Source organism: Filicampus tigris, chromosome 2 (assembly GCF_054856515.1).
Source record: "Filicampus tigris isolate MCC_2025a chromosome 2, RoL_Ftig_1.0, whole genome shotgun sequence".
NCBI classification, from domain to species: Eukaryota; Metazoa; Chordata; class Actinopteri; order Syngnathiformes; family Syngnathidae; genus Filicampus; species Filicampus tigris.
This window is the reverse complement of record NC_141218.1, coordinates 16683452-16707802: the sequence shown is the minus strand read 5'-3', so window position 1 is coordinate 16707802 and position 24351 is coordinate 16683452. Positions and strand designations below refer to the sequence as shown.

General features: G+C 41.2%; 1 protein-coding gene across 5 annotated transcripts in view; it reads left to right on the top strand.

The window, feature by feature from the left end:
- Positions 1–24351, top strand: part of flt4 (fms related receptor tyrosine kinase 4) — a 96295-nt gene that overhangs the window by 19890 nt on the left and 52054 nt on the right. For all 5 annotated transcript variants that reach the window (XM_086018521.1, XM_086018509.1, XM_086018516.1 and 2 more), the window contains 4 exons: positions 14944–15040; positions 16029–16303; positions 20009–20145; positions 20230–20395. In XM_086018521.1, coding sequence (XP_085874647.1) covers positions 14944–15040; positions 16029–16303; positions 20009–20145; positions 20230–20395 — 675 coding nt within the window. The remainder of the gene's footprint in view (positions 1–14943; positions 15041–16028; positions 16304–20008; positions 20146–20229; positions 20396–24351) is intronic.

Below are 24351 nucleotides of genomic sequence, written 5' to 3'. Positions count from 1 at the left end.
TCAATAATAAATCTTGAAAACATACTCAACAACAACGGCCAGGGAATGTATTCAAGTCAAACCATCACATACCGAGGAACATTTTTCGTTGTCTTGAACTTCTGTTGATTGAACATTCCACACATGTCCGAACGGAAAATGGATCCTAAACACGGGGACTGTTCCGTGAACATTACAACGCTCCGAAGTACTATGTTGCTTAGCAACAAGCATCATTAGCACATTCAGAAACTTAATGAGAGCCACCTTTGCTATTATGTTCCAATTGCTTCCCAGTGGCAGGCAGCGGGATGATTGTGATTTGGTTGCGTACACACACTTAACCTCTCTTGTCTCGTCATTTGCTGATGCTCGGTATTCTCATAGGTAAGAAGTCACTGGGAAAACTGGAGGAAATGAGCGGTTTCCCTCCCTTTAGGCATTCAGTATGCTGTTGACCCAGCAGGCTTCACTTTGGCCTCTCTCCTGCACTTCAGCGCTACCCGCTTTAGTGATTTTCCTCTCAGCAGCATTGACTTGTATATGTGAGCACGGTCTCTAGGAATCGGATAACAAGGGCACTTGAAAGTATCACCTTTGGGGAGTTGCTGCAGTTTGACAGTTTTAGGACCTTTGGAGCCAGCACAGCATCCCTCATCTTTAGTTCTTTCTGTGCTCAAAGGGAAATTGTAACTGCCTCATCATCGAAATGTCATCACTCACACTGGATGCGTCCTCAGTAGGGGGGCAGTGCTAAAAATGATGGCATGCAAAAAAATGGAGCACGACAGAGGAAGGGTGTCCCTGTGAGGCAGGTACAGGAAGAAAATAGGCCGGGACAGAGGATTTAAACATAGGAAGCTGAGCCAGATGGCTGGTCGCAGCATCCTTAATTTGGCACCCTTCCCCTGGCAGGATGTTGGAAAGACCAAACTGCCCCAAAAGTGGAGAGGACAGGGACAGTAGTGGATGTTATCCCCCTTCACGTGAACAATGAAATCAAAGCCGGTTAGGCCGTCTTCTGGCCTTGTGTCCAGATGACGGAGGAAGCGGACCCTTTCTTTTAGGGGAGTCAGAGGGAGTATGTTACGGCCCGAGGCTGGGTGACTCCACATTCAGAGAGCGGGTCTGCTCCGTGGCCTACGTGGCCTCCCGTCCTTCACCGGACGTGCACAGTGCCCCAGTTTTGGCCCTTGGCCAGATTTCCCGTCATTGACATGAATGTGTGCAGTCTTTGTCATTCTTGTACTGCTCTATGGGAAAGCTGTTGACAAATCCAGTCAGCGCTTTCTTATTCAAGTGTAGGCCTTCAAAAGGGAACATGAGCGTAAGCCAAGCTTGTCAATCCGGCCGCGATCGTGGTGTTCTACGGCAACTTGCTACACCATCAATACAAAATCCCTTAATGACTCCCATGATGCATCCTTTATGCTTGTTTGTTTACGCAATGTTGCTCTTTTCCTGTTCCTGCCGTATGACTGCTCAGGGAGCAAACTACGGAGGAGCGAGAACACACGAGCGGCAACATCTCCTTCGCCGTCCATGAAAAGAGGAAGTGGGAGACGAGCGACTATGATAAAGAAAACAGGAAATTTGCTCGCCGTGAAAAACACAGCGCTGCTTTTCACACAAGCTTTATGTGCCTTCCTCCTTTCCCTTGAAGAGAAGGATTCGCTTCTTGTGCACCTTTGATGACGCTCGCCTCGCATTCGTCTGCCTGTCAAAAGGAGCTTTACATTTTTAACTGGCTTAGAGTGCCTTGTGGCAGCTTTTCTTGGCATATGCACATGTGATTTATCTATAGTCAGCAGGTGTGTTGCCCCCCATTCGCTCTGAAGCCAGAGGTCAGTGCTCCTTTACGGAGACCAAACCACAAGTGTGAGCCAGGAAGGCACCTGAGCAGTACACAAATGCAAATTCTATCCAAAAATGAAAGGATTCTTACGTATCTCTCTTGCGTAAAAACAAATGTCCATGTAGGGGGAGAAAGAGAGAGAGAGAGAACTGGGTAAAACCTAGTTCGCACGGCAAGATTTTAACATTGTCGGCTGACTTCCAAACTCTGAGAGACCCCACATGTGATGAGGAAAAAAACACGGGTATAACAGTTTTGAACATACCGTGTGCGGTGTGCAGCCACACACGCGAACCAAATCATTCGCTGATGAGAAATCTCACAAAACCCCTCGAGATTAAACGAGACTTGGTATTAAACAAACATGGCGGACGAAGAGGCAGCAGGGGTCTCAGATGGTGTCTTGTTTGTGGATTCTTTTTAGTGGAAAAAAGAGACACCAAAAGAAAAGACGTTGGGCTCTGTTGCGCCAGGACTTGTTTTGATTTCGGAGTCCCACCACACTTCCTCGACGCACGTCATTGCATGCTCGTTTGTCCTCAGGGCACACCACACATGGTGCAAAGTCAGGCCAAAACAATCCAACATGATGAAACCCCCGATTTGAGGTCGGACATCCTCCAGTGCGGCCGAGATCAGTCTGAGCACAACACACACGGCGGGATTATCTACTAAGATTATCTTTGCAGCCATTAGGAGAATTGGGGCCGACCTACGATTGTCGGTAGGGGAGAATCGGGGCTAAAATCGGGGCTAAAATCGGGCCAATTATCCTGCCGTGTGAAGAAAGAAAGGCCTTCGCAACTTTGACGCCTACTTTATCGGTGTCAAAGTTGCAAAAGTGTTTCTTTATATAAAATGCCGCAGTGCTGCAAATCAGTGTATTGATTTGTCTCCTGTGGGTGGACCGTTGCATTACTAGTTCACTAATACCAATACAGAGTTTGAGATCCACTGTTTGTTTGCCTCGGGAAAATCTTAAATTGTTTACTTAAAATGGTGGAAAATGGAATTTAAAAAAAAACATGTTACGTTAATAGCCACGCTGAGTGTACACGCGAATGTTCATTTTCATAAGCCTCTTTTCATTTGGTGGATAAACCTGCGCTTGTGTGGTGTTGTTTTTAAAAATCCATTGACTTTCTGCTCAATCAGAACCGGGGGCTACAAAATGGGGGCAATATTTAAGATTCATCGCTGCTTGTGTGTGCGCATGCATCCTTTTTGGGTCTTACAATAAGGCAGGACTGTAAATGCAAAAAGGGGATAACACACCACAGCGGGGTACAAATTATAAGCAGAAGCTATGCAAAGACAATTAAGCCGCCATGAATGATATTTGCAGTTTTAAAGCAGGATCTGAGCTTGAGGCAAATCTGCACAAAATGTGCATCAGCATATTTTGTAGGCATTTGTATATATCCCACACTAATTAGTTTTATTTCCCTTTAAACCAAATTGCAAATGTTTTTCTGGCTGCTGTTTTCAGTTTGACAGCAACCAAGTTGCGCATCGTTCTTCTCTGAAACTGAAGCTGTAGTTATGAGCTCTGTCGCACTTTCAGCCTTAACCCAACCTAATTCTACAGCAGGTTTTAATGAAGCATTATGATTGAGTTCCAATTAGCTTTTTGCCTTTTTACCATATATTTACATTTAGTTTCAAGTGACACATTATATATAATCACGGTAACATTTACAAAACACCTTAAAAATCACTCAAACGGCAAAAATTTGGACAAACTACACACTAGTACACTGTCTGGTTTAAAGTACAGTACCTGAAAGTGATACTTAAGTAAAAAGGTACAATGTGTCGAGAATTTTGATTTTTCAATGATCATTCTTTTTAAAAAAAAAACACTCTTCATTAAAACAATATGCAAAAAAATATCCTCTATCACATCAACGTAATTATTTTTTTGTAATCGTAGCTGAAAGTAATCTCTAATTATATTACATAGGGCATGCCTTTTAAGTATCGAAAATGATTTCTTCATATTAAACGTACTTATGTATTGAAAGTAAAATTACTTTCAAAAAGTAAGTAGATCGAATTTTGAATGTTTTTATTTATTTGAATTGTATTTTTTTTTACTATTTCGTTTACTTCAGTGGCAAAAGATCTTCACGTTCGCTGATGAGCGAAGTTAGCCAGTATACGTTAGTCTGCGCATGCGTTAACCATATGCCTAAACAAGCTCATATTGACAAAAACGACATTGATGTTTTAACTGCACTGGATTGGTATCAATTAATTGAAAATATCACAGTGCTTCTTCTGGAGAGTTTTTGAATGTGAATATTACAATATTCCTCCCTCCCTGCTTTTCCACCTTCCTCCCTGTGTCATGCATGCACTCACAGTGCACATTGTGGCGCTTGAAAGCAGCCATGCCAGTAGATTATAGATAGAGAAGATGTACTGTATATCATGGTGGAGGCATAGTTATCTAGCTAATTGCACATTACAATTGTGCCGGATAACCAGGATACACACTGAACTGGTCGTCAGCCAATTGTATACGAACAATGTTACCGGTACTAAATATATGACTATTTTACTTATTATTACTATTACTTTTTACTTATTATTATTATAAAGAAAAAACGTGGGCAGATTGAGAATCAGCGCAAAAAAAAATCTAGAGAAATTTGCTTGCATCTCTGATTAAGAAATTTTGTAAATATTTGTTAACCAGAGTTATCTTCAAACCTGAATAATGTAATTACAAACATATCTTTGAATTCATTTGACAGGGTCTTTAAAGAAGTCAACGCAAACATTTTTTGGGGAAGAATATGTTCAATGCAAGCCCACTAGTTGAAACAGGCCATTCTGATAAATATTACGTTTGTGGAGTAAGTGTTAATCCACTTGTTTTTAGCCATCTCCGTCTTCTGCCGACTGAAAATGACATCACAATTGCTCACAACGACCAATCACGGTTCAGATTCCGAAAACAGGTCAGCCGTGATTGGTCGTTTTGAGCAGTTGTGATGTCATTTTCAGTTGACAGAAAACAAATGGCTAAAAACGAGTGCATTTTGCTGCTTAATTTATATTCCATAAACACAAAATTAATCCGAATGCTGTATTTCAACTAGTGGGCCTGCTGGGAACATATTAATGAAAAAAATATGTTTGGATTGACTTCTGCTTTAAGTAATGTTTGTAATGCACCATATTTAAAAATGTTAACTTTTGCTGTACTTCTGATTTCTCCACATGCGAGAAAAATATTCTTGTATACAACCGCAGCGATGCATAGTGTTCTTTTCTCTTCTAGTTCAGCCTCAAAAGTTTTATAGGCCAGTCAGGTTTGTTTGTTTGTTTTTTCATACATATTTGCTCGGACAAGCTGGTGAAGGCTACATGCAGATTACTTCCATAGTGCAGAATGACTTTTCACAAGAGCACAAACACTGCATATCTCAGGGGAAATGTCTGGATTTTGCACAGAAATGTTCAGAGTTTTTACTTTTTTCTTTCTTCCGACGGTGATTTAATCATTCTTTAGAGTGTGAAGTGGTCATAGTATTTGAAAGATCGCATGCTTATCTCTGTACCAGCTGCAAGAATGCATGGTGAACCAGAACATGAAGCTTCATTATTTTTTGGCCCTCTGCCACGTGTGTAATTTATAACGTGGTTGACAACAAGCCAGGCAGCATTCAGTTTTTAGGTAATCCTCCTGGAAAATCATGTGCTGCGAAAGCCCTCTGCAAATGCAGATGCAACCAAGGGTCCGCTGAAATGGTTTTCAATGGAAAATAACCACACACACCCTCATGCTCAACCTATATAAACTCATTTATTCAATGCATTTCATGATAAAAAAAAAGAAGCCCTACTAAATGCACAGGCAAACATCTATTTCATCTCTTTGCGAAACACTTCTCTGCATGCTTCTGCAAACTGGCCAACTCAGCTACAGGCCTTGGGCTGATCTCCTTTCTAAAGCTTTGCTAAAGCAGCAGTAAGAAATAATTAGTTCCGGTGACGTGTAATTTTCTTTAAAGCCTTTGTGGAGACAAAGTTACATTTCATATTTTTCTCTGACTTTTGCCACTAAATCAGTGGTTTGCAAACGTTTGACACCAAGGACCACTAAAATGACCATTGAAATACAGTAGTGTGGTAAGCCGAAATATTGATTAACAAAAAAATGGTTGTATCGCTAAAATTGTAACATTACAAGAAAAAAGATGTCATTTTTCAAGAATAAATCCAAAATTTTGTGAGAAACTTCAAATCATACTAAAGTCAAATAAAGGCATACTATTACGAGAAAATTATCCAAGAAAAAAATAAAAACTTATTAAGACTTAAGACGGAAAACTACAAAAATGTCAAAAAATAAAAATAAAATTTAATACAAAAGAGAAAAAAATCAATGGTATATTAAATTACAATAAAGAAGTTATTGTACATAAAAATACTTGTCATTTATGACAATAAAGTCACAATATAAGTAAAAAAAACATTTTACTGGAATAAATTCAAAACGTTATCGGCAAAAACTTGACATTTTTAGGAAAAACTAAGTAATGATTCTATTCAAATGTTCTCCACTTAAAAGGTAAATAAAACTTAATTTGTACCAAAAAAAAGTTGAAAACCAAACAGGTCTTCAAGATAATTGCAAATGTATTGGATCTAAAAGTTAAACACGACTGAAGAACTTGGACAGTAATTCATTCGTGTACCACATGAGGGAGCCCGAGTACCACTAGTGGTACTCATGCCACACTTTGAGACTCACTGCACTAGATAAAAAGAAAACAGGGCAGCATGGTGAGAGAGTTGGGCGCGAGAGTCCCTTCTTTGGAATATTGGCTCGCTTGCTTGCGTGGGCGGAAGGAGAAGTATACTACTCTAATAATTATTAGAAACGACGGCACTTTAAAAATACTGAAAGCGCTTCACTTCTTGCATTTTGACACTAGATTAAAGACTGTAGATTAAATGTGAAAGTGTCAATTATTGATGGATTTTCTTACTTGTTCATTTGTCTTTTCTGTTTTATGTCGCCTGCCAAGGGGCTAAGAATGGAAAGTATTCTACTTTTACACAGCTGTTGTGCCAGTGTTCATCAATGTGCATGGACCCTTTTAAAAAAAAAAAATAGATGAAAGTGGATTGAGGAGGAGACTGAGGGCAGTGAGAAAACTGACAACAAAGTGGGAAGTGGAAAAAAAAAATCATGGCTGTACATAACTTCTTTCGTGCTGCTTCTCAGAGAACAGCCAAGGGTTGTTGGACTCATCCCTTTCTTAATACATTCTTTAATCCCAATAGTGGATGAAAAAAAAGAGAGAAACACATGAATAACTTCCAGCATTCAGTACAACTAAACAATGGCCCATAAATGTTTCCTGGACTGTGACCTTATAACGAAATGGCTGCTCGTTAACGTAATAAAAATTAATTCAACAACTGCCTTTTCAAGATTAGAAAATTAATTAAAACACGGCATTTCAAGCCTTGACATGAATTTGCTGCTATTTAAAAAACGGAATGAACAGCTGTCATCATCATCTTCGTTCTGCTATTTTAAATTATTTTAAATGGCATATATATTGGAATGGACTTGTCCTTTCTTACTGATAAAATAGTTTCCACAAGTCAACAACTGAATCGGGGCCAATATTTTCCATTGTGAATTTCCTATGAGGGCACGATCCATACTCCTGTACACATCTCACAGACCAATTGTTTTAATGATGATTCTCTCAGCTCTTGAACAAGAATCCTTTTACACCAAACATTGAACTGCAGGTTTTTATTAGACAGTAAATTTGAAATAAATAATAATGAATGATTACCACTGCTGTCAATTTGGGGCAGCTGTGGTATTGACCGACATCGAGGTGGTCCGATAAGTAGTCGACTGCATCCTGAGAAGCTTAATCAAATCATTGATAGTTATGTGTCTTATTTTGAGTTTACATTCCAGAAAATGTCTTTCTGAGAGACCCCACATGTGACGAGAAAAAAATCTTGGGTGGAACACTTTTCAACGTACGGTGTGTGGTTTTCAGTCACACTGCAACACATCACACACAAACCAATCCATTCACGGACGGAAAATCTCGCAAACCCCTTGAGATTATGTACGGCTAATCCGCCACATTTTTGGAAAGCAAAACTACCACTCTCAAGATTTAATTCCAACAAAAGTATTACTTATTGTGATTGCTGAGGTATGGTATTGGACTCCGCCAATGCTGCCATTTGTCATCGATTCTGTTGATAACCATTATGAACATAATATCGAGTGCAGCCAAGGCACCGAGCGGCTCTGGTTTGGTGTTCTCAGTAAAGCGGATCGGTGCAGCGATGCGGACCCTCTATTAGTTTGTTGTGGTGAAGAAGGAGCTGGACCAAAAGGCAAAGCCCTATGATTTACTGGTCGACCTCCGTCACCTACCCTCACTTTCCCTCTTTTGGTCACAACTCACAGCTCATGACTAAAAGAACAAGATCCCGGATACAAGCGGCCGAAAGGAGTTTGCTCCGCAGGCTGTCCGCGATCTCCCTTAGAGATAGGGTGAGACCTCGATCATCCGCGAGGGGCTCAGAGTCCAGCTGCTGCTCCTCCGCATTGAGAGGAACCAGATGAGATAGCTTGGGCATCTGATCAAGATGCCCCCTGGATGCCTCCTTGGTGAGGTGTTCCGAGGAATTTACGAGCAAAACCCAGGATACGCTGTAGAGACTACGTCTCCCGGCTGGCCGGGGAACACCTCGTGATTCCCCCGGAAGAGCTGGACCAAGTAGCTGGGGAGAGGGAAGGGAGTTTTTACATGTTACATGTTTTTACATGTGTTTGTGATACTCTTATTTCCTTCTTCTGTGATTGCTATAAATTTCGAAGAGCCCAAGCTGGAGACTGAACAAGAGCGTCTTTTGTGTGTTCATGGGCTTTTGAGAGCATGCGAGTCAGTCATGGCATTTAAAAGAGACTCACAATTTGCATCCTGTCTGTCAGTGGACAATCTCACAACTGATTGGATTTTCGAGGCAAACATTCATCACGCAAACTGTCACATTGGGAGCTTATCACTTGGTACACGTCTTCCAGAAGGAATAATAATGCCAACACTTGTGTGTGTAAAGCCATTTGTTTAGTATTTAGTTGCCGGTTTGTCTTCACATGGACATGAAAATTTCTTGGTGCCTTTATGTTAAAGAAAGAACAACTTGATCACTGAAAGAATAAATAAAACTGACAAAAGTAATAAGGAATGTTTTTTCTGTTTCAATTGCTGACGATTGAAGAATGATGGGACACGTTTTAAAAATGCCAGAGTTTTTGGATTCCGTCTGTTTGGGATTAATCACCGTTGAACTTTGCCTCCAGTGCTTTTTGTTTTCTTAAGACTCAAATATTTTGTCTTTTTCCTGCCTGCACTCCTAGTTAGTTCTGTTTTAATTGTCCGGTAGACCCTTTACTATTAGACATTAGGCAAAATGGAGCTCATTACATCCCACTTGGTGTTATACATGCTTTTTGCACCGTGTAATTTGGGGATACTTTAAATAAGTCTGTAAGGCTTAAGGGTACTAGAGTATAGTGTGGTAATCGTTAGGATAATGATGAGTTAAGCCGTTTGTTTTGCAGAAAATCCTCAAACAAAATAGGTTGTGTCTAAAAATAGTGCGCCCCTGAAGGCACCACACACCAAAATGATGTTATTAGTTTTCCTGGGCTTCACTTGTAACGCTACGTTTGCACTATGTTCCCAGCAGTCACAGCAGCCCCGTTGCAGGCCTTGTTTCAAGGTTTTATAAGTTGTGTCACGTGTGTGTGGACTGTGCAGTGTGTATGTGAATAACAGACTCGTTTGCATGTTTTGGTGCAAGAACTGGATTTGTGAATTCATTGTTGACTGAAAAATAATATTATCAGACATGGATGGATTTATTTAGCCATATTGTTTTTCCTACCGTGCCAGTCTGCTGTTTGGCCCTCAGCACCTCTGGTGTGAGGAACAGCACACAAAGCTTCTGTATGGTAGAGGGGTGCTGATGGGACTCTAGTTGGTGGCAATTTCACATCGGCCCAGAGACAATGACTTAGGCCGCCTTGTCTTGTCATCGGGAGCAGAGCTTGGGCTCGGTGAAGGAGCGGCAGGAATTGCCTGCTGGGAGTCAATCTGCGAAGGATTCATGGTCTCACACCATTTCCCACTTGAAGGCTTTTATGTGTGTGTTTGCCAAGGCGCTCACTGGTCTTGTCGTCGCAATTGTGAGCAAAAGACAACAAATTAGAAGCTGAAGAACAACAATGGCGATTACAGAGGTTACCAAATGCCACGGGGGACCATAACTGTGTTTATTTATCCATCTGGTACATGTTAGCAGACCAGGTCCTGGTTCTAGGTCATTATAATTGTCAAAGGCAGCATGTCGGACAGCACAGTGGGAAAGTGATTAGCACATCTGCCTTACTGTTCTGAGCTTCAGGGTTTTGTGGCAGTCCTTTTGTGGCGTTTGAAGTTTCACCTGTGGTTGCGCGGGTTTTCTCCTCTATTATGATTGAAATGGAGAAAGAGAAACTGAATTCATCTGCTTTTTTGATCCAGGCTGGCAACAGATTTTAATGTGTTTTTAGCTTCTACAAAATGTCATGGAAATTGTATGGTTTTCCCATTTTGGTATTGGTATTAACAAACAAACCAACCAGCAAACAGCAATCATGACAATGCCGATAGTCTTAATATGATATAACAGTGACTTTAATTTTGCAGAAGGTACTGCCTGACGTAGGGCTGTTCGATTTTGCCTAATAGGAAAATCCTGATTATTTTCTCTCAAACCCGATTTTACGATTACGATTTCTTTATAAAATAAAAAATAATAAAAATGAAGTATTTTTGAATGTCTTTTATTTAATCTTAATTTTTCATTCTTTGAACTCAAAATGCCAGTCAATTTAACGCAATACACACAGAACAATCCATTGGTATTAAGAGCATTTTACTTACACAATAGATTCCAGATCTGTCTTAATTAAACCAATAATGAAAGAAGAAAGTGCATATACCATCTGAAACAAAATCATCAACATGAGAGAAGGTAGACAGTCAAGTCTATAAACCAAACAGTCTGTCACCAAGTCATTTTGCCAACCAGCCTTTCACCTTTCTCCCTGGTCTTACTTAAACATAAATCAATGATTAGTATAAAACTGTCACTCAATAATACAATGCACTGTCAAGCTTAAGTACGGATGCATAGTCCGGCTGGACCAGAGGTCCGTTGTAGAGGAGAAAAAAAAGGGACGACCTTCAGACGTTGAGTTACTTGTTCACGAGTTGTATTGTACATGCGGGGCACACACTACACTACAGGTCTATTTTTGCCTGATTTATTAACCAAACACTCACTTGCCTGAGCAAATAGCAGAATCGCAGGTAGCCATGGATGGTGTTGTAGTTTTTCCGGTATGCGCGCTCGTGGGAGGAAGCAGGAATGCAGAGGAGACTACGGTGGCTTGGATACACCAAAAACAACAAAATCGAATGTGCTGAATGTGCAAAATCGCTTAATCGAGCAGCCCTAGCCTGACCTGTATGTTCCTGTTCAATCTTTATATCTGTGTGAGGCAGTGGAGCCCTGATTTTGTTGCCAAGGAGACAACTCTGTGAGAAGAAGTGACATTAGAGACTTGGACACAAGTAATTGTTGGCCTTTAGCGGGGGTCTACAATCTTTTAACACAATGAGAGTTATGGCAAACTAAAAGTCTACGCTACAACATTTGTCTGGCACCATTATGTGGGTTTCTGCCTTTGCTGTTTTATCTATCCATCCATCCATCCGTCCTTCCATCCATCCATCCATCCACCCTCCATCCACCCTCCATCCATCCATCCTGTATACAGTGGGTACGGAAATTATTCAGACCCCTTGAAATTTCATTTCTCATTAATGTACACTCAGCACCCCATCTAGACAAAAAAAAACCCAGAAATGTAGATATTTTTTCAAATTTATGACGAAAGAAAAACTGAAATATCATATGGTCGTAAGTATTCAGACTCTTTGCAGCGGCCTTCATATTTAACTCACATGCTGTCCATTTCTTGTGATCCTCCTTGAGATGGTTCTGGCCTTTATTGGAGTCCAGCTGTTTTTAATTAAACTAAATTGAGGATAAGCGGTATAGATAATGGATGATTGGATGGATGGACTTTGTTAGCAAAGGCACACCTATAAGACCTTACCACTCATAGTGCATGTCAGAGCAAATGAGAATCATGAGGTCGAAGGAACTGCCTAAGGAGATCAGACACATTGTGGCAAGGCACAGATCTGGCCATGGTTACAAAAGAATTTCTGCAACTGGCTGAGGTCCAGAGATGCAGTAGGGAGATGGGAGAGAGACAATTCCACAAAGTCAACTATCACCACAGCCCCACCAGTCAGGGATTTATGGCAGAGTGGCCTGACGGAAGCCTCTCCTCAGGCACATGAAAGAGTTTGCCAAAAACACATGTAGGACTACGAGAAATAAGATTCTCTGGTCTGATGAGACCAAGATTGAACTTTTTGGTGTTATTTCCATGCGGTATACGTGGAGTAAACCAGGCAATGCTCATCACCTGCCCAATACAATTCCTACAGTGAAACATGGTGGTGGGGGCATCATGTTGTGGGGGTGTTTTCAGCTGCAGGGACAGGACGACCGGTTGCAATTGAAGGAAAGATGAATGCGGCCAAGTGCAGAGATATCCTGTAGGAAAACCTCTTCCAGAGTGCTCAGGACCTGAGACTGGGTCAAAAGTTCACCTTTCAACATGACAATGACCCGAAGCACACAGCTAAAATAACAAAGGAGTGGCTTCTGAAAAACTCTGTGACCGTTCTTGACTGGCCCGGCACGAGCCCTGACCTAAACCTGATTAAGTATCGTTGGAGAGACCTGAAAATGGCTGTCCACCACCGTTCACCATCCAACCTGACAGAACTGGAGAGGATCTGCAAGGAAGAATGGCGGGGAATTCCCAAATCCAGGTGTGAAAAAAACTCTTGCGTCATTCCCAAGAAGACTCATGGCTGTACTAGCTCAAAAGGGTGCATCTACTCAATACTGAGCACAGGGTCTGAATACTTTTGACCATAAGCTTATTCAGTTTTTCTTTTTTAGTAATTATTCAAACATGTCCACATTTCTGTTTTTTTCTGTCAATATGGGGTGCTGAGTTTACATAGAGAAATGAACTGTTTTGATTTTGGCAAATGGCTGCAATGAGACAAAGTAAAAAAATTCGAGGGGACTGAATACTTTCGGTACCCACTGTATATGTGCATCCCTCCAATTAAAGATATTTCAAGACTGGATACAATTCAAGTGCTGTACATTTTAACGTGGAACGATTCGATTTCATGCACTCGCATCTTTTTAAAACGATTTCGCATCTTTTTAAAACGATTTTCCGACTCAAATTGGTCTTCCTTTGCATTGGTGTGCGACTCATCACATATTTTGCAATTGAATGTTTTGCATGCAGAATTGGAGACTGCGTGCTGTACTTTGCTTTTCATTTCACCTTTTGTATTCAAATGACAAACAGTACCGGAATGCTTTTTATCGTACATGTCTGAGGCCACATGGGAGACACTCAGGGTCAGAGGAGTCAAGGGTGTCTTGTTGCTGTGGTTGTTGTTCGTGTGCTTCTAAATGCTACAGTGAAGCTGTTGTGGTAGACCAAGTGTGAAAGTTAACAAGGTGAATCTTTTGTTAGCTGACTATTTCCAAAAATGAATTTGTGAGTAAGCCATTCTGAATTTAAGTACCCTCACATCGACTTGGCAGCTAGGCTATACGAACTCTTCAATTTCAAACCATAGTTGACTACACTCTCCGAAACAAAGCCAAAAGATTATGAGAGCTGCTTTAAATTATTTTTAGATGCATAAATTAGCATTAGCTATCAGTGTTAACGTCCGATAAGTGCCTTATACTTGGTTGCACAATTAAGGTGTCTATGGTATGGGCTTGCTTGATTTGACGATTCTCCACGGTCTTGAGTTTATGATTTATTGTGATATTCATATTTTTATGTAATTCTACTCATAAGAGAATTCTAGTAACTTCTGACACATTTCCCTAATAGGCTAATGTTTCTTTCACCAGCATGCATTAAAATCCAAACAAAAAGATGAATAATTGCATCCACAGGCTTCAGTGCCCTGCGAAATGATTAGAAATTAAACTTCAATTGGGCTTCTTCTGGCGGCATGGTGGTCGACTGGTTAGCACGTCCGCCTCACAGTTCAGAGGTCGTGGGTTCGATCCCGGCCCCGGCCTCCCTGTGTGGAGTTTGCATGTTCTCCCCGTGCCAGAGTGGATTTTCTCCGGGTACTCCAGTTTCCTCCCACATTCCAAGAAACATGCATGGTAAGTTGATTGGACACTCTAAATTGCTCCTAGGTGTGATTGTGAGTGCGGATGTTTGTCTCTGCGTGCCCTGCGATTGGCTGGCAACCAATTCAGGGTGTCCCCCGCCTACTGCCCAAAGACAGCTGGGGTAGGCTCCAGCACGCCCGCGACCCTTGTGAGGATAAGTGGTATAGATAATGGATGGATGGATGGGCGTCTTCTTTTTGATTCATGTCTGTTGCATCATTTCTAATTGCAAAGGGAAACCTGACCTGTGGTCTTCTCAGGGAAGGGAGTCATCTCTTCACCAATTTGTCTCGCGTCAGAACCTGAATCTAGAACCTGTGAACCTTCAATCCCAGAGTCTGAGTTCTTTCCGATTGAGTGACTGACATTGTTTATTTAATTCCAAAGAAACCAATGCAAGACGGTCTGTGGGATCTTGTCAAAGAGAAGTCAGGAGTGCTGCGTGACCTCTTGAATGACCTTCAGTTTGTCTGTCTGTGCTTCTCACAAAAGCCCGGAAACTATTATCCCTAGATTTCCTTATAGCTTGTAAATACAATGAACAACCTGCCATCTGTGCTCATGCTGTAGGTCAGTTTACAGGTTACTGACGTGTGCCAGACATTTGACAGCACTGCAGCAGCGCCATTAAAACGGGTGATCCCGTATGACACAGGAATCCAACAGAGGTTGCTTGTTCCCTTCTACAGGTCTAGTGATCGGCTTTTCTATGACGCCGCCTATCCTTGACAGCTCCATAGACGACCTTGTGATTCCGGTCCATCAAACGCTCACCATCACATGCAGGTATGTGTGTGCTGTGCTTTGGGAGCAAAAGTACGCTTGCGTAGAACTTGTTTTTGCTGTATGACGGCTAAATCAGACTTTGGCTCCACAACAATGTCCAGGGAAACAATTAAAGATTGAATACAGGCAATAGCCACAATATTTTTCCCGTGCCTCATACAGAATCTAGCCTTGAAGATTTGTAACCGGAGGGGCAATTTGGTTACATAACACATCTTTGCATGACATTTGCATGAAAAGTGTAGACAAGGACATAACACTTCCATTGTCCACAGAAATTACCATGGCTGCATTTCAACAGAAAGAAAATTGGATGAATTGACAGTCAAACCCAGCACAAAAAAAAACTTGATTGTCAACACAGAGATACTTGTGAATTTGATCATGAAATATCCTCATTCGATATTTTCCATGCATTCTGCTGCCAAGCTGTCAATCATTCACAAGTTTTCTTTCACAGTCTTGAAAATTGCCCCCTGAGGAATCTTTTTTTACTCTTGGACTTTTCCCAACCGGCTCTTATAGGATCTTTCTCGTGCAAAATTTCAGTATCTTCTGGGAAAGTCTTCACTGTCAATCACATTTTTACAAAGAAAAATGATCCAAAAAGTGACCCCCTCACAATGACTGGAAAATGGCCCAAAGAATACTTTTATCTCCATTTCCAGAGCTATTTCCAGTCATCATCATTTGGAACTGTCCGCAGATGTGGACATGCGTAGGTGGTGAGAGCGCTCACATAGCGCCTGCAGGTTTACATCTACTCACGTAACTCAATTTAAGCCATAAAACAAACAGGGATGTGTGGATCGATGCACAGAGGAAATTACAGCCTACACCCGACAGGCATACACTCACACACGCAAACAATTTACACTATTGTAGTTTTTAAGCCTCAACATTTCACAAGTTTCCCCAAACACTTCCATGCTGTTGAAATGCAAATCCTAACTAACTTGTATATGACCTCTGTTTGGGCTCTCTTCAGGGGGCAACGCACTCTAACTTGGGCCTGGCCTGACCGGTCACTGGTGGCACGGAAGCTAAGTGAGCACCAGGGTCAGACGCCTCTCACCAGGCCCCAGGGGGAGAGGGCAGTCCTGGTCAGCGAGTGTCCAGGCCAACGTGGGAGGCCATATTGCAAGAAGTTGATCCTTAACGGCGTGCAGGCCCGGGACACCGGCTACTATCGCTGCTACTACAAAGATGTGAAGGCCATCATTGACGGAACCACGGCTGTTAGCACTTATGTCTTTGTCAGGGGTGAGTCATCATACACACGCAATAGTCGTTGACTTATTCCCGTTTTCCACTCACAATCGATGCTATTTTTAGTACCTGATTCCAAAGGCCCAAGCTTATACCATATGGGTGACTTAAACCATTCAAGGTCAATGTGTCATTATTAGTTTTGAGCATACACAGCTAAAAATGATAGCAATAATCACTCATTTATTTTCTTGCTGTTCTCAGTCCCCCCCAAATAAAATGACTTTCTAGAGGTAAAAATAGTATGTCCTTATGCACTTACAGGGGAAATCAACCCAAATATTTTTATTTCAAGAATATGTTCCCAGCAGTTTGTTGATAGCTGAAAGTGGTAGAGAGTTTGCATCCTCACTCAAACAAAGTTTGACGTACTGGCAACGTGTCACTGAGTAACTCAAGCTGATAAACTGTTAGGACGTCAGGCCTATATGACATAATAAAGAACAAAGCATAAAAGGACCATAGCAACTGCATAGCAACTGATACGTCACGTCACAACCATCCATCCATTATCTATACCACTTAGCCCATTCATTACAATTTCAACCTAGTAATTATTCTCTGATTTCTGTAGTCCTTCATGAATGCAGACTGATTCATCTTTTATATATAGTTAAAATAGGACATTTGCAAAGGCCTGCTTTTATTTTGTAAAACTGTGGCTGAATCAGTACCTCAATTTGTTTCAAAAGGTTGGTTGTGATATTGCTTAATTGTTGTTGAGTATTTTATATTCAATAGTGACAGCCCTACTAGTGACCTGACTTGCATGTTTTTTTTTTTAATGTACAATAGAAGCCATCCGGCCAATTATTTGCTTTGACTTTCTAGCAAAAATTTCAGAGTACTGTATGGGCAGTAAACTTAACTCACTTAACACCAAGGAGCATTTTGGCAGATAGTGAACGATACATCAAATAAGATCTGTTTAAAGCCAATCCCACTTGAAGTTTAGTGTCAAACTTAACAAACCACAGCTTAGTCTTTCAGTCTGCTAGCTTAATGCTAATATTAATTACCATTTATGTTGCATTGCTTAAGCAATGGATTGAACACAAACGGTGCAGCATCATCATGTACACTGACAATATAATAGTACATTTATATATCCTTTATATCCATCTATATATCCTGCCTTTGCGTAGTAAGACAAATATTAATCTTGATGAGGCAAGAGAGGAGTTAAGGTGTTATTAAAAATACCAGTTGAGTTCTCGGCAGGCTCCATTGCCTTCAATACCCATTTACAATCACCCTGAGACTGAAGGCAACCAGTCAAGTGTGCGTGTTATAAAGAGGATGCATGGATGAAATCACTACTTTGTATTAAATACAACATGTGTACACATTGAAGGTTTAAATTGATGCCCCCACTCCTCTAATGAAGCTAGCACGGTACACACACTGTTAATTTGAGGCTTAACAACAATTATTTAGCGCATTATAGACAGCGTACAATTTAGCCTTTGGGGAGAGGGGGAAAGCCAGCCCGACTAACCAGGATAAATATGGAAGGGCATCCGTAAAACACATGCCAAAGCTTAAAAGGTAATGAGCCTTAAAATTGGAGAACGCTCATCCAAAACAGCAAATAGCAAAAAGCTGGAAAAAAGATTATATGCAGTGTATGCTTTTGAAAAAAGGATAAGTTTGGAGAAAACATCCTCTTCCCCACATTTGAACAATCATTTTGTTTTTTACTGCTGCTGCAGTGAGTCAGCACTTTATCTGTTTCGCCTAAATTTGTTCTCTCGTTGAAGAAATTGTTTCTCCTCCTGCCAAAGATGGTCAGCAGATCTTCGGCCTGACCATATGGGCTTGGTGTTTAGATTCTGATTTTGTTGAGAGTTTAGGGGCAAAAAACATCAGATCTTCTACCAAAACACTTCTCCCATTCGACATTATTTCAATATCAAAGCTGCTTCCGCGTAATTAGAAGCCTGGTAGTTGACTTTGCATCAGTCAGACCCAAGGGACTAGCTCAATTAATGATTTGGAAATTAGATTCAAAGCGGTTGATAAAGGTAAGCGTGGGCAGCTCCATTCATCTTTTGTATTAATTAGAGAGGTTAATTACTATTTTATGAATAACGCAATATGTAGCTTCTGCTTTCTGAAAATTCATGCCCTCCTGGACCAATTCCGGCGCAATCATGGATAAGACAAATATGTCCGATATGATAATGAGTGAAAAATGACTTACTGTCAACTCTGACCAGCTTGGTTTCACATTGTGCAGTAATAGTATTAAAATTCATTACCTCGTCTCCATATTGATCTAACTCCAAACTTGTCAAATATGTCTGGCAGTGCCATGTGAGTCTGCACTTAGCTTATATTGTACATACATAAACTGGGAAAAACTCAAACGAAGAAGTAGTGTACAGTATTAGGCTCATTAACAAGTTAACTGCACAATTTATATTTGGAAAAACTCTCCCGTGTACAGTCCTCCTGTAATGTTCATGAGGGAATTTAGAAAATGTGAAACTTCAGGAAAATTGTTCAGGAAGTGAATTTCTGCAGGTTGTCAGCTCTGAACTTGTCATTTTATTATTATAAATGTTCCAAATCTCAAATCCCAAAATGTAGAATGGTTACCCTGAAATATCAAATGAAAAAAGTTGCTTTGAAGTCCGTTTTCATTGGGAAAGCAACTAATCCCTATGTGACACTTCAGTCAAAGGATTTCAAGATGTTGATGAGCAAACGTCAGTGTGTCACTGTAAATGGACATTGACATCTGTTTTTTTTCTGATCATCTGATCTAACATCTTGTCGTACATTAGTTTTAATTACATTGATGTTGGCAGGCAGATGGAACGCCCCTTTGCCTTGCTGCTTTTACTGAAAATCAAAAAAAAAGGAAAGAAGAAGAGGGAAGTGGCTCAGTGAAGTCCACTGCCAGGTCCCCCCCGTATGAAATGCCCCCTGACAAGGCGCCAAAACAACTTCCACACATCTAACCAGGTGTGCTGATCAGAAGCAGATGAAACTGCATCCATCAATTACAAGCCGGCGACAGGTGGGATGTGATGGGGCCACATGTGGATGCAGTTAACTCGCCAGACGGTGGCCCTTTAACCTGTCTGTCCTGGACAACATGCACCCACACTCACTCAAATTCAATATACCCAAGCCTAATATCAGCTGTGATTGCCTCTGAAAAGTTGTGCATTATTCGTCTGTCCATCTCGAGTGGCGCCTTCTCCGACTCTTCGGATTGTAGTAGGGCAATAACAGAAATAGCCTTGGAAGAGAAGGTGAATTTTTTTCAAAAAGTGAGTCGTTTTCATCGGTAATACATCATCTGTGGCCGGCGTACAACGGCTCGCGGCGCTGGCGGGAGAGCGTTAGGAGACAAGCGCGCTGGCGTGCACTCACGCTGCGGCAATATGAGCATGTGCGGCGATAACAGCTGCCGCGTAAATGGGTGGCACAACATTACCGCCACATTAGCTGCAAGTCACAAAAGGAAGGGGATCAAGGTGTTGGAAATTTAATCAAAATACGTGGGAAGAGGGGGGGGTCACAGTACGCTTATGCATATTATAGTAATATCGATAACGATCCCGTATGGTGTGGCCTTTGGGGTCATTAATAGGCTGCGATATATTTTGTTCACTGTAATGGTTGCCATTATCCCAGCTGCTATGTGGTTGACTCATTAATGACCTGCTGTTTTCCATCTGCATCCAGACCCCGAACAGCCTTTCCTCAGGAGGGATGAGGCCAACGGCAGCAATCTGGAGACCATTTTTATCACACACCATTCCACGGACATTATCGTGCCGTGTTTGGTCACAGTGCCCGACCTCAATGTCACACTCCATGCGGTTTGTAGAAGGACGCAGATTTTTTAATAGTCTAATCAAAGCCGATTGAGCATTTAATAGCTTGCTATGCTTCTGTGATCTCAGTATCCCACCCCGCTGGACAAGAATGAGCTGACATGGGACAACAAGCGAGGCTGGTCCATTCCCAGACACATCATCGACACCGTGCCAATGCTCATTGGGTTTTCGTGCTTGGCCGTCCTCGAAGGCAAAGAGTACCAGTCGGCTAACTACCTGATCCACACTACAGGTAAATAGGCAGTAAGGAGCTGCGCCCATGCTGGGAGAGGTGATAGAATATCAATGAAGGGAGCCAATTCGGAAGGAGGTCATGTGTAATAACCACAGGCTGTGGCAATTTAAGATAACGTGGATTAGGGTGACTACCTGGATTATAGCATTCTTTGTAGGGTGGGCATTATGGAATGTCATTTTCATCAGGGGAAGCATTACCAGAATTTGAAAAATGTACTACTGATTAAATGTTGACTACAATGAATTCAGTTCAAATGCTGGCACAAATGCAAAATTAATGTTATCAATTGTCTGGATATAAACTACCGTATTTCCACAAACACTTCCTGTCGAATAGATACCGTGCCACGATTAGTCACCGTGCGTAATGTCCACTTAAGATAAACGCCTCTGTCAAACAGACAACTCCATTTTCACATTAGGAAAAAAAATACAATTACCTCGGTTCAAGCAGGGACATTAATGAGCTAACTGCAGAGCCCATTGGAAACCTGTCGCTAACCAAAACAGCAGCACAGAAGCACGTATAATAGTCTGTGGAGTGTGGAGTCTTACCTCATCTTTTAAATCCTACACGAGATGTAAAACATCCAATTCACACAAAAACAAAAACTAAAAATGATGCTTCCGATGTAGTCTGTAATCTATTAATCAACACCGGAATTAAACTGTATAAAGTTCCTGTCACGTGAGGATCGGCATTTGGACCCACATGCAGACACGACACGGACGTTGTAGAGTAAAAAGTCTTCATCAACGAAAATACAAAGTAACTGCAGAGAGCTGAAACTGAAAGAGAGTTTGCAGCCTCACTCGAAGATTTGACGTATGACCACGTGTCACTGAGTAGCTCAATCTTATAAACTGTTAAGACATCAGACCTTTATGATATAGTACAGGACAAAGCATAAAAGTACCATAGCAACTGATACATCACGACACAACCAGTCATAACAGACCCAGTAATGGCTAGGTTCACACCGCAGGCATATGCAACCCAGATCGGATTGTTTTGCCCAAATGCGACCTGTATCTGATTTTTTTTTTATAACAATCTGAACGGCTCAATGCCGATTTTTTTCAAATGCGACCTGTGTTGCTTTCATATGTGGTCCTGAATCAGATATGTATCCAAATTTTTTCAATGCGGCTGCGGGCTGAACGGTCAGGTCGCATACATCCGACTTTGATCATACGGAGCCCAAAATGCGCTCGGTGCAGGCAGAGGGAAAGTGCTGGCAGCAGAGGATCGAATCTGCAGTTGTTTTGAGTAACACTATTGACTTTATACAGTATTTGACTTTCATTTAATCCCACTTGAAACATGAAGCATAAAGTGGACATGTATGGCGATCGTAGTATGGTTCGGATCGATTCATTTTTTTACGCACGGTTATGACATGATGTCATCATTAGTGATGTCTCCATGAAATGAGATATTAAAGCCTCGCCTCATAATTTCCCCCAAATACTGTATTTATTTCTACCTTCTCTCCTCGCTTCACTGTAGAAATGCCCCGACATGCTGGACCACATTTACTTCCGCAAACACAACGTCGGGACTCCGGAGTGACGTCGTCTCTTCTTCTGCGCATGCGGGTTACTTTGGCGACGCATGTGTTCGTACAGCAGACAAGACCGAGGTCGCATTTATAATGTAATATGAACGCTTACACAAAAAAAATCTGATTTTTTTCAAAAAATCCGAATTGAGCATTAAGGCCTGCGGTGTGAATCAATGTGAAATCAATCTCCTCAAGTTGTAACCTTGACAAAGTTTGATTAGGCTAAGTCGACGACACACACAAAATTAGAACTTGGGAGAAATAAAATGATATTTCAGAAAGTCTTTCACTGCCTTGTGAAAAACCTTGAGATGCAACAGCGATATGACAAAAAATAAACTATCTCATCATTAAGTGCTGTTTAGTCACCAGTAATTGTTTTCAGATTTAAATGTCCTTCAAATTTTTTCAAGAGATTTATCAGCGGTGTTATGGTAATGTGGAAATGATAGGCTGTCTTGGCAAGGGTGATTGTTGTGTTGTTGGAACAAAACTTTGCTTTTAATTTAGCTATTCACAGCAGGATTTCCATAATGTTTCTTTTCTTTTCAGCTTTTCACCTAAATTACAAACATGCTATTTACGAAGACCACTCGTGTAAGCTTATAGTACATTAAAGCTCCTCAAAACAAATTGGCTTATGCTGAACGATATATTACATATAAATCACATGTCTATGGAACCATTCTAATTTTATGTTATACAGCTGCAAAAACACAACTGATGCAATTCTACTCCCAAATATGAGCGCAGTTGTTGAATAATTAAAATGGCATCATTGTGCGTACCAATTAGTCCTTATCGCTGACAATTTCTTTTATTTCATGTTATCATGTCATTTCCCCAAAAGCGACTCACCACTTTTATGCCACCACGTGTGCCATTATGTGCAAAGAACCAAAGGCGAAGAACAAATGAAACAAAGGCATAATTGTGCTTTGAGCAGTGGCGGTTCTAGACCAAACTCAGGGGGCCTAGCTGAGGCCAGCAATTTTGTCAGCAGGGCGCATTCAAACTGCTTCTAGCTAATGTTACATTACCACAACACAAATCCAAGCATGCCCACAACGGTAGCCTAATCTAATAAATGTTATTTATAGGCTAGGTTGCTTAAATGTTGGCTATTCCTCCCCGTTGTTTCTTGCCTGTAGTTCAAAATGAAGAGAAATGTGACAATGTTGTGTTCTTGCACTATGAAGAGAATAAAAAAAAAAATAATGAGAAAGACATGGAGACAGAGACAGATGATGGCGTTGTGAAAGTTGAAGAGAAGCAAGTTTAGAGCGCCACTGAGAGACAGCCAGACAACTTGGGGGGCACAGTAAATGAGACGTCAAACTTCAGATAATTTATAGTCTTAGTCCCTTGTCAGGTTGCACAATCCACTGAAACATATAAAGAATATCGTTTTAGCTCAGAAAAAGATGGATGTAGACAGAAAAAGCAATGGAGAGTAATACATGAGGTTTCAGCAGCCCGGTGTATGAATAATATTTATTCGAATAGGTTACTGTTGCAAAGGTTGCTTGGTTTTGTGTTGTGGTAACTGAAGTTAACCAAAGTTAGCTAGAAGCATGAAATATACTCAAGATGACATTAACGCCTGGTCTGGCAGGCTGACATTTTGTGACCAGATGTCTTACTTTGTAACAATACAATATTGTTCATGGTCAGCGTTTCTTACTCGTTGTGACTGCCTCTCGTCAGGTGGACGTTTGTAACTTTCACTTCAACAAAACTCATTTGAGACCGCTGTTTTAGTGGTCCTTTGGAGTAATGGCTTCTTTTTTATTTTATAGGCCGGACTTTTACTACATACCTTACGTGTTCTGCTGATGTTTTCCCCAGTGTTGCATAGCGTTGTTGACTTGGGAAATTGATCCCTTTTTTAAATATGACAGATCCAAATAACAATTTTAGTAATTACACAAGTGTATAATCTTTTTAGTTCAGTTCAGTGGTACAGCGGCCCTAAGAACTCACACTAGTTTTGAGCAAATTAAGGGAGATTTCACGGTTTGTCTTTCTCGGTATGAGGTAACTCTGGAAAAAAAAAAGCCTAACTCTATGCAAGCCCTGTGCGAAATTGTTCACCTTTCACTTCCGAGGGTGAACCAAAAGTCAAAACTGGCACTGGCGGCCAAAAGCAACAGCCACGTGTCAGGAGAGAGAACGTGGAGCGGGTCTTGAGCCGAAACGTTTATGAGCCGTTAAAACAATCACACAACCGCAGACCCCCGCACACACAGTTTACTGTACACCAAATGGCATTTCCAAGAACCACATCGGACAGTGGCCGCAGACATCTTACTGTGTCTTTTATCTTCCATTGAAACTTCACTACATCCTCTTAATGTCAATATTCGGACACATCAATGGAAGCGCT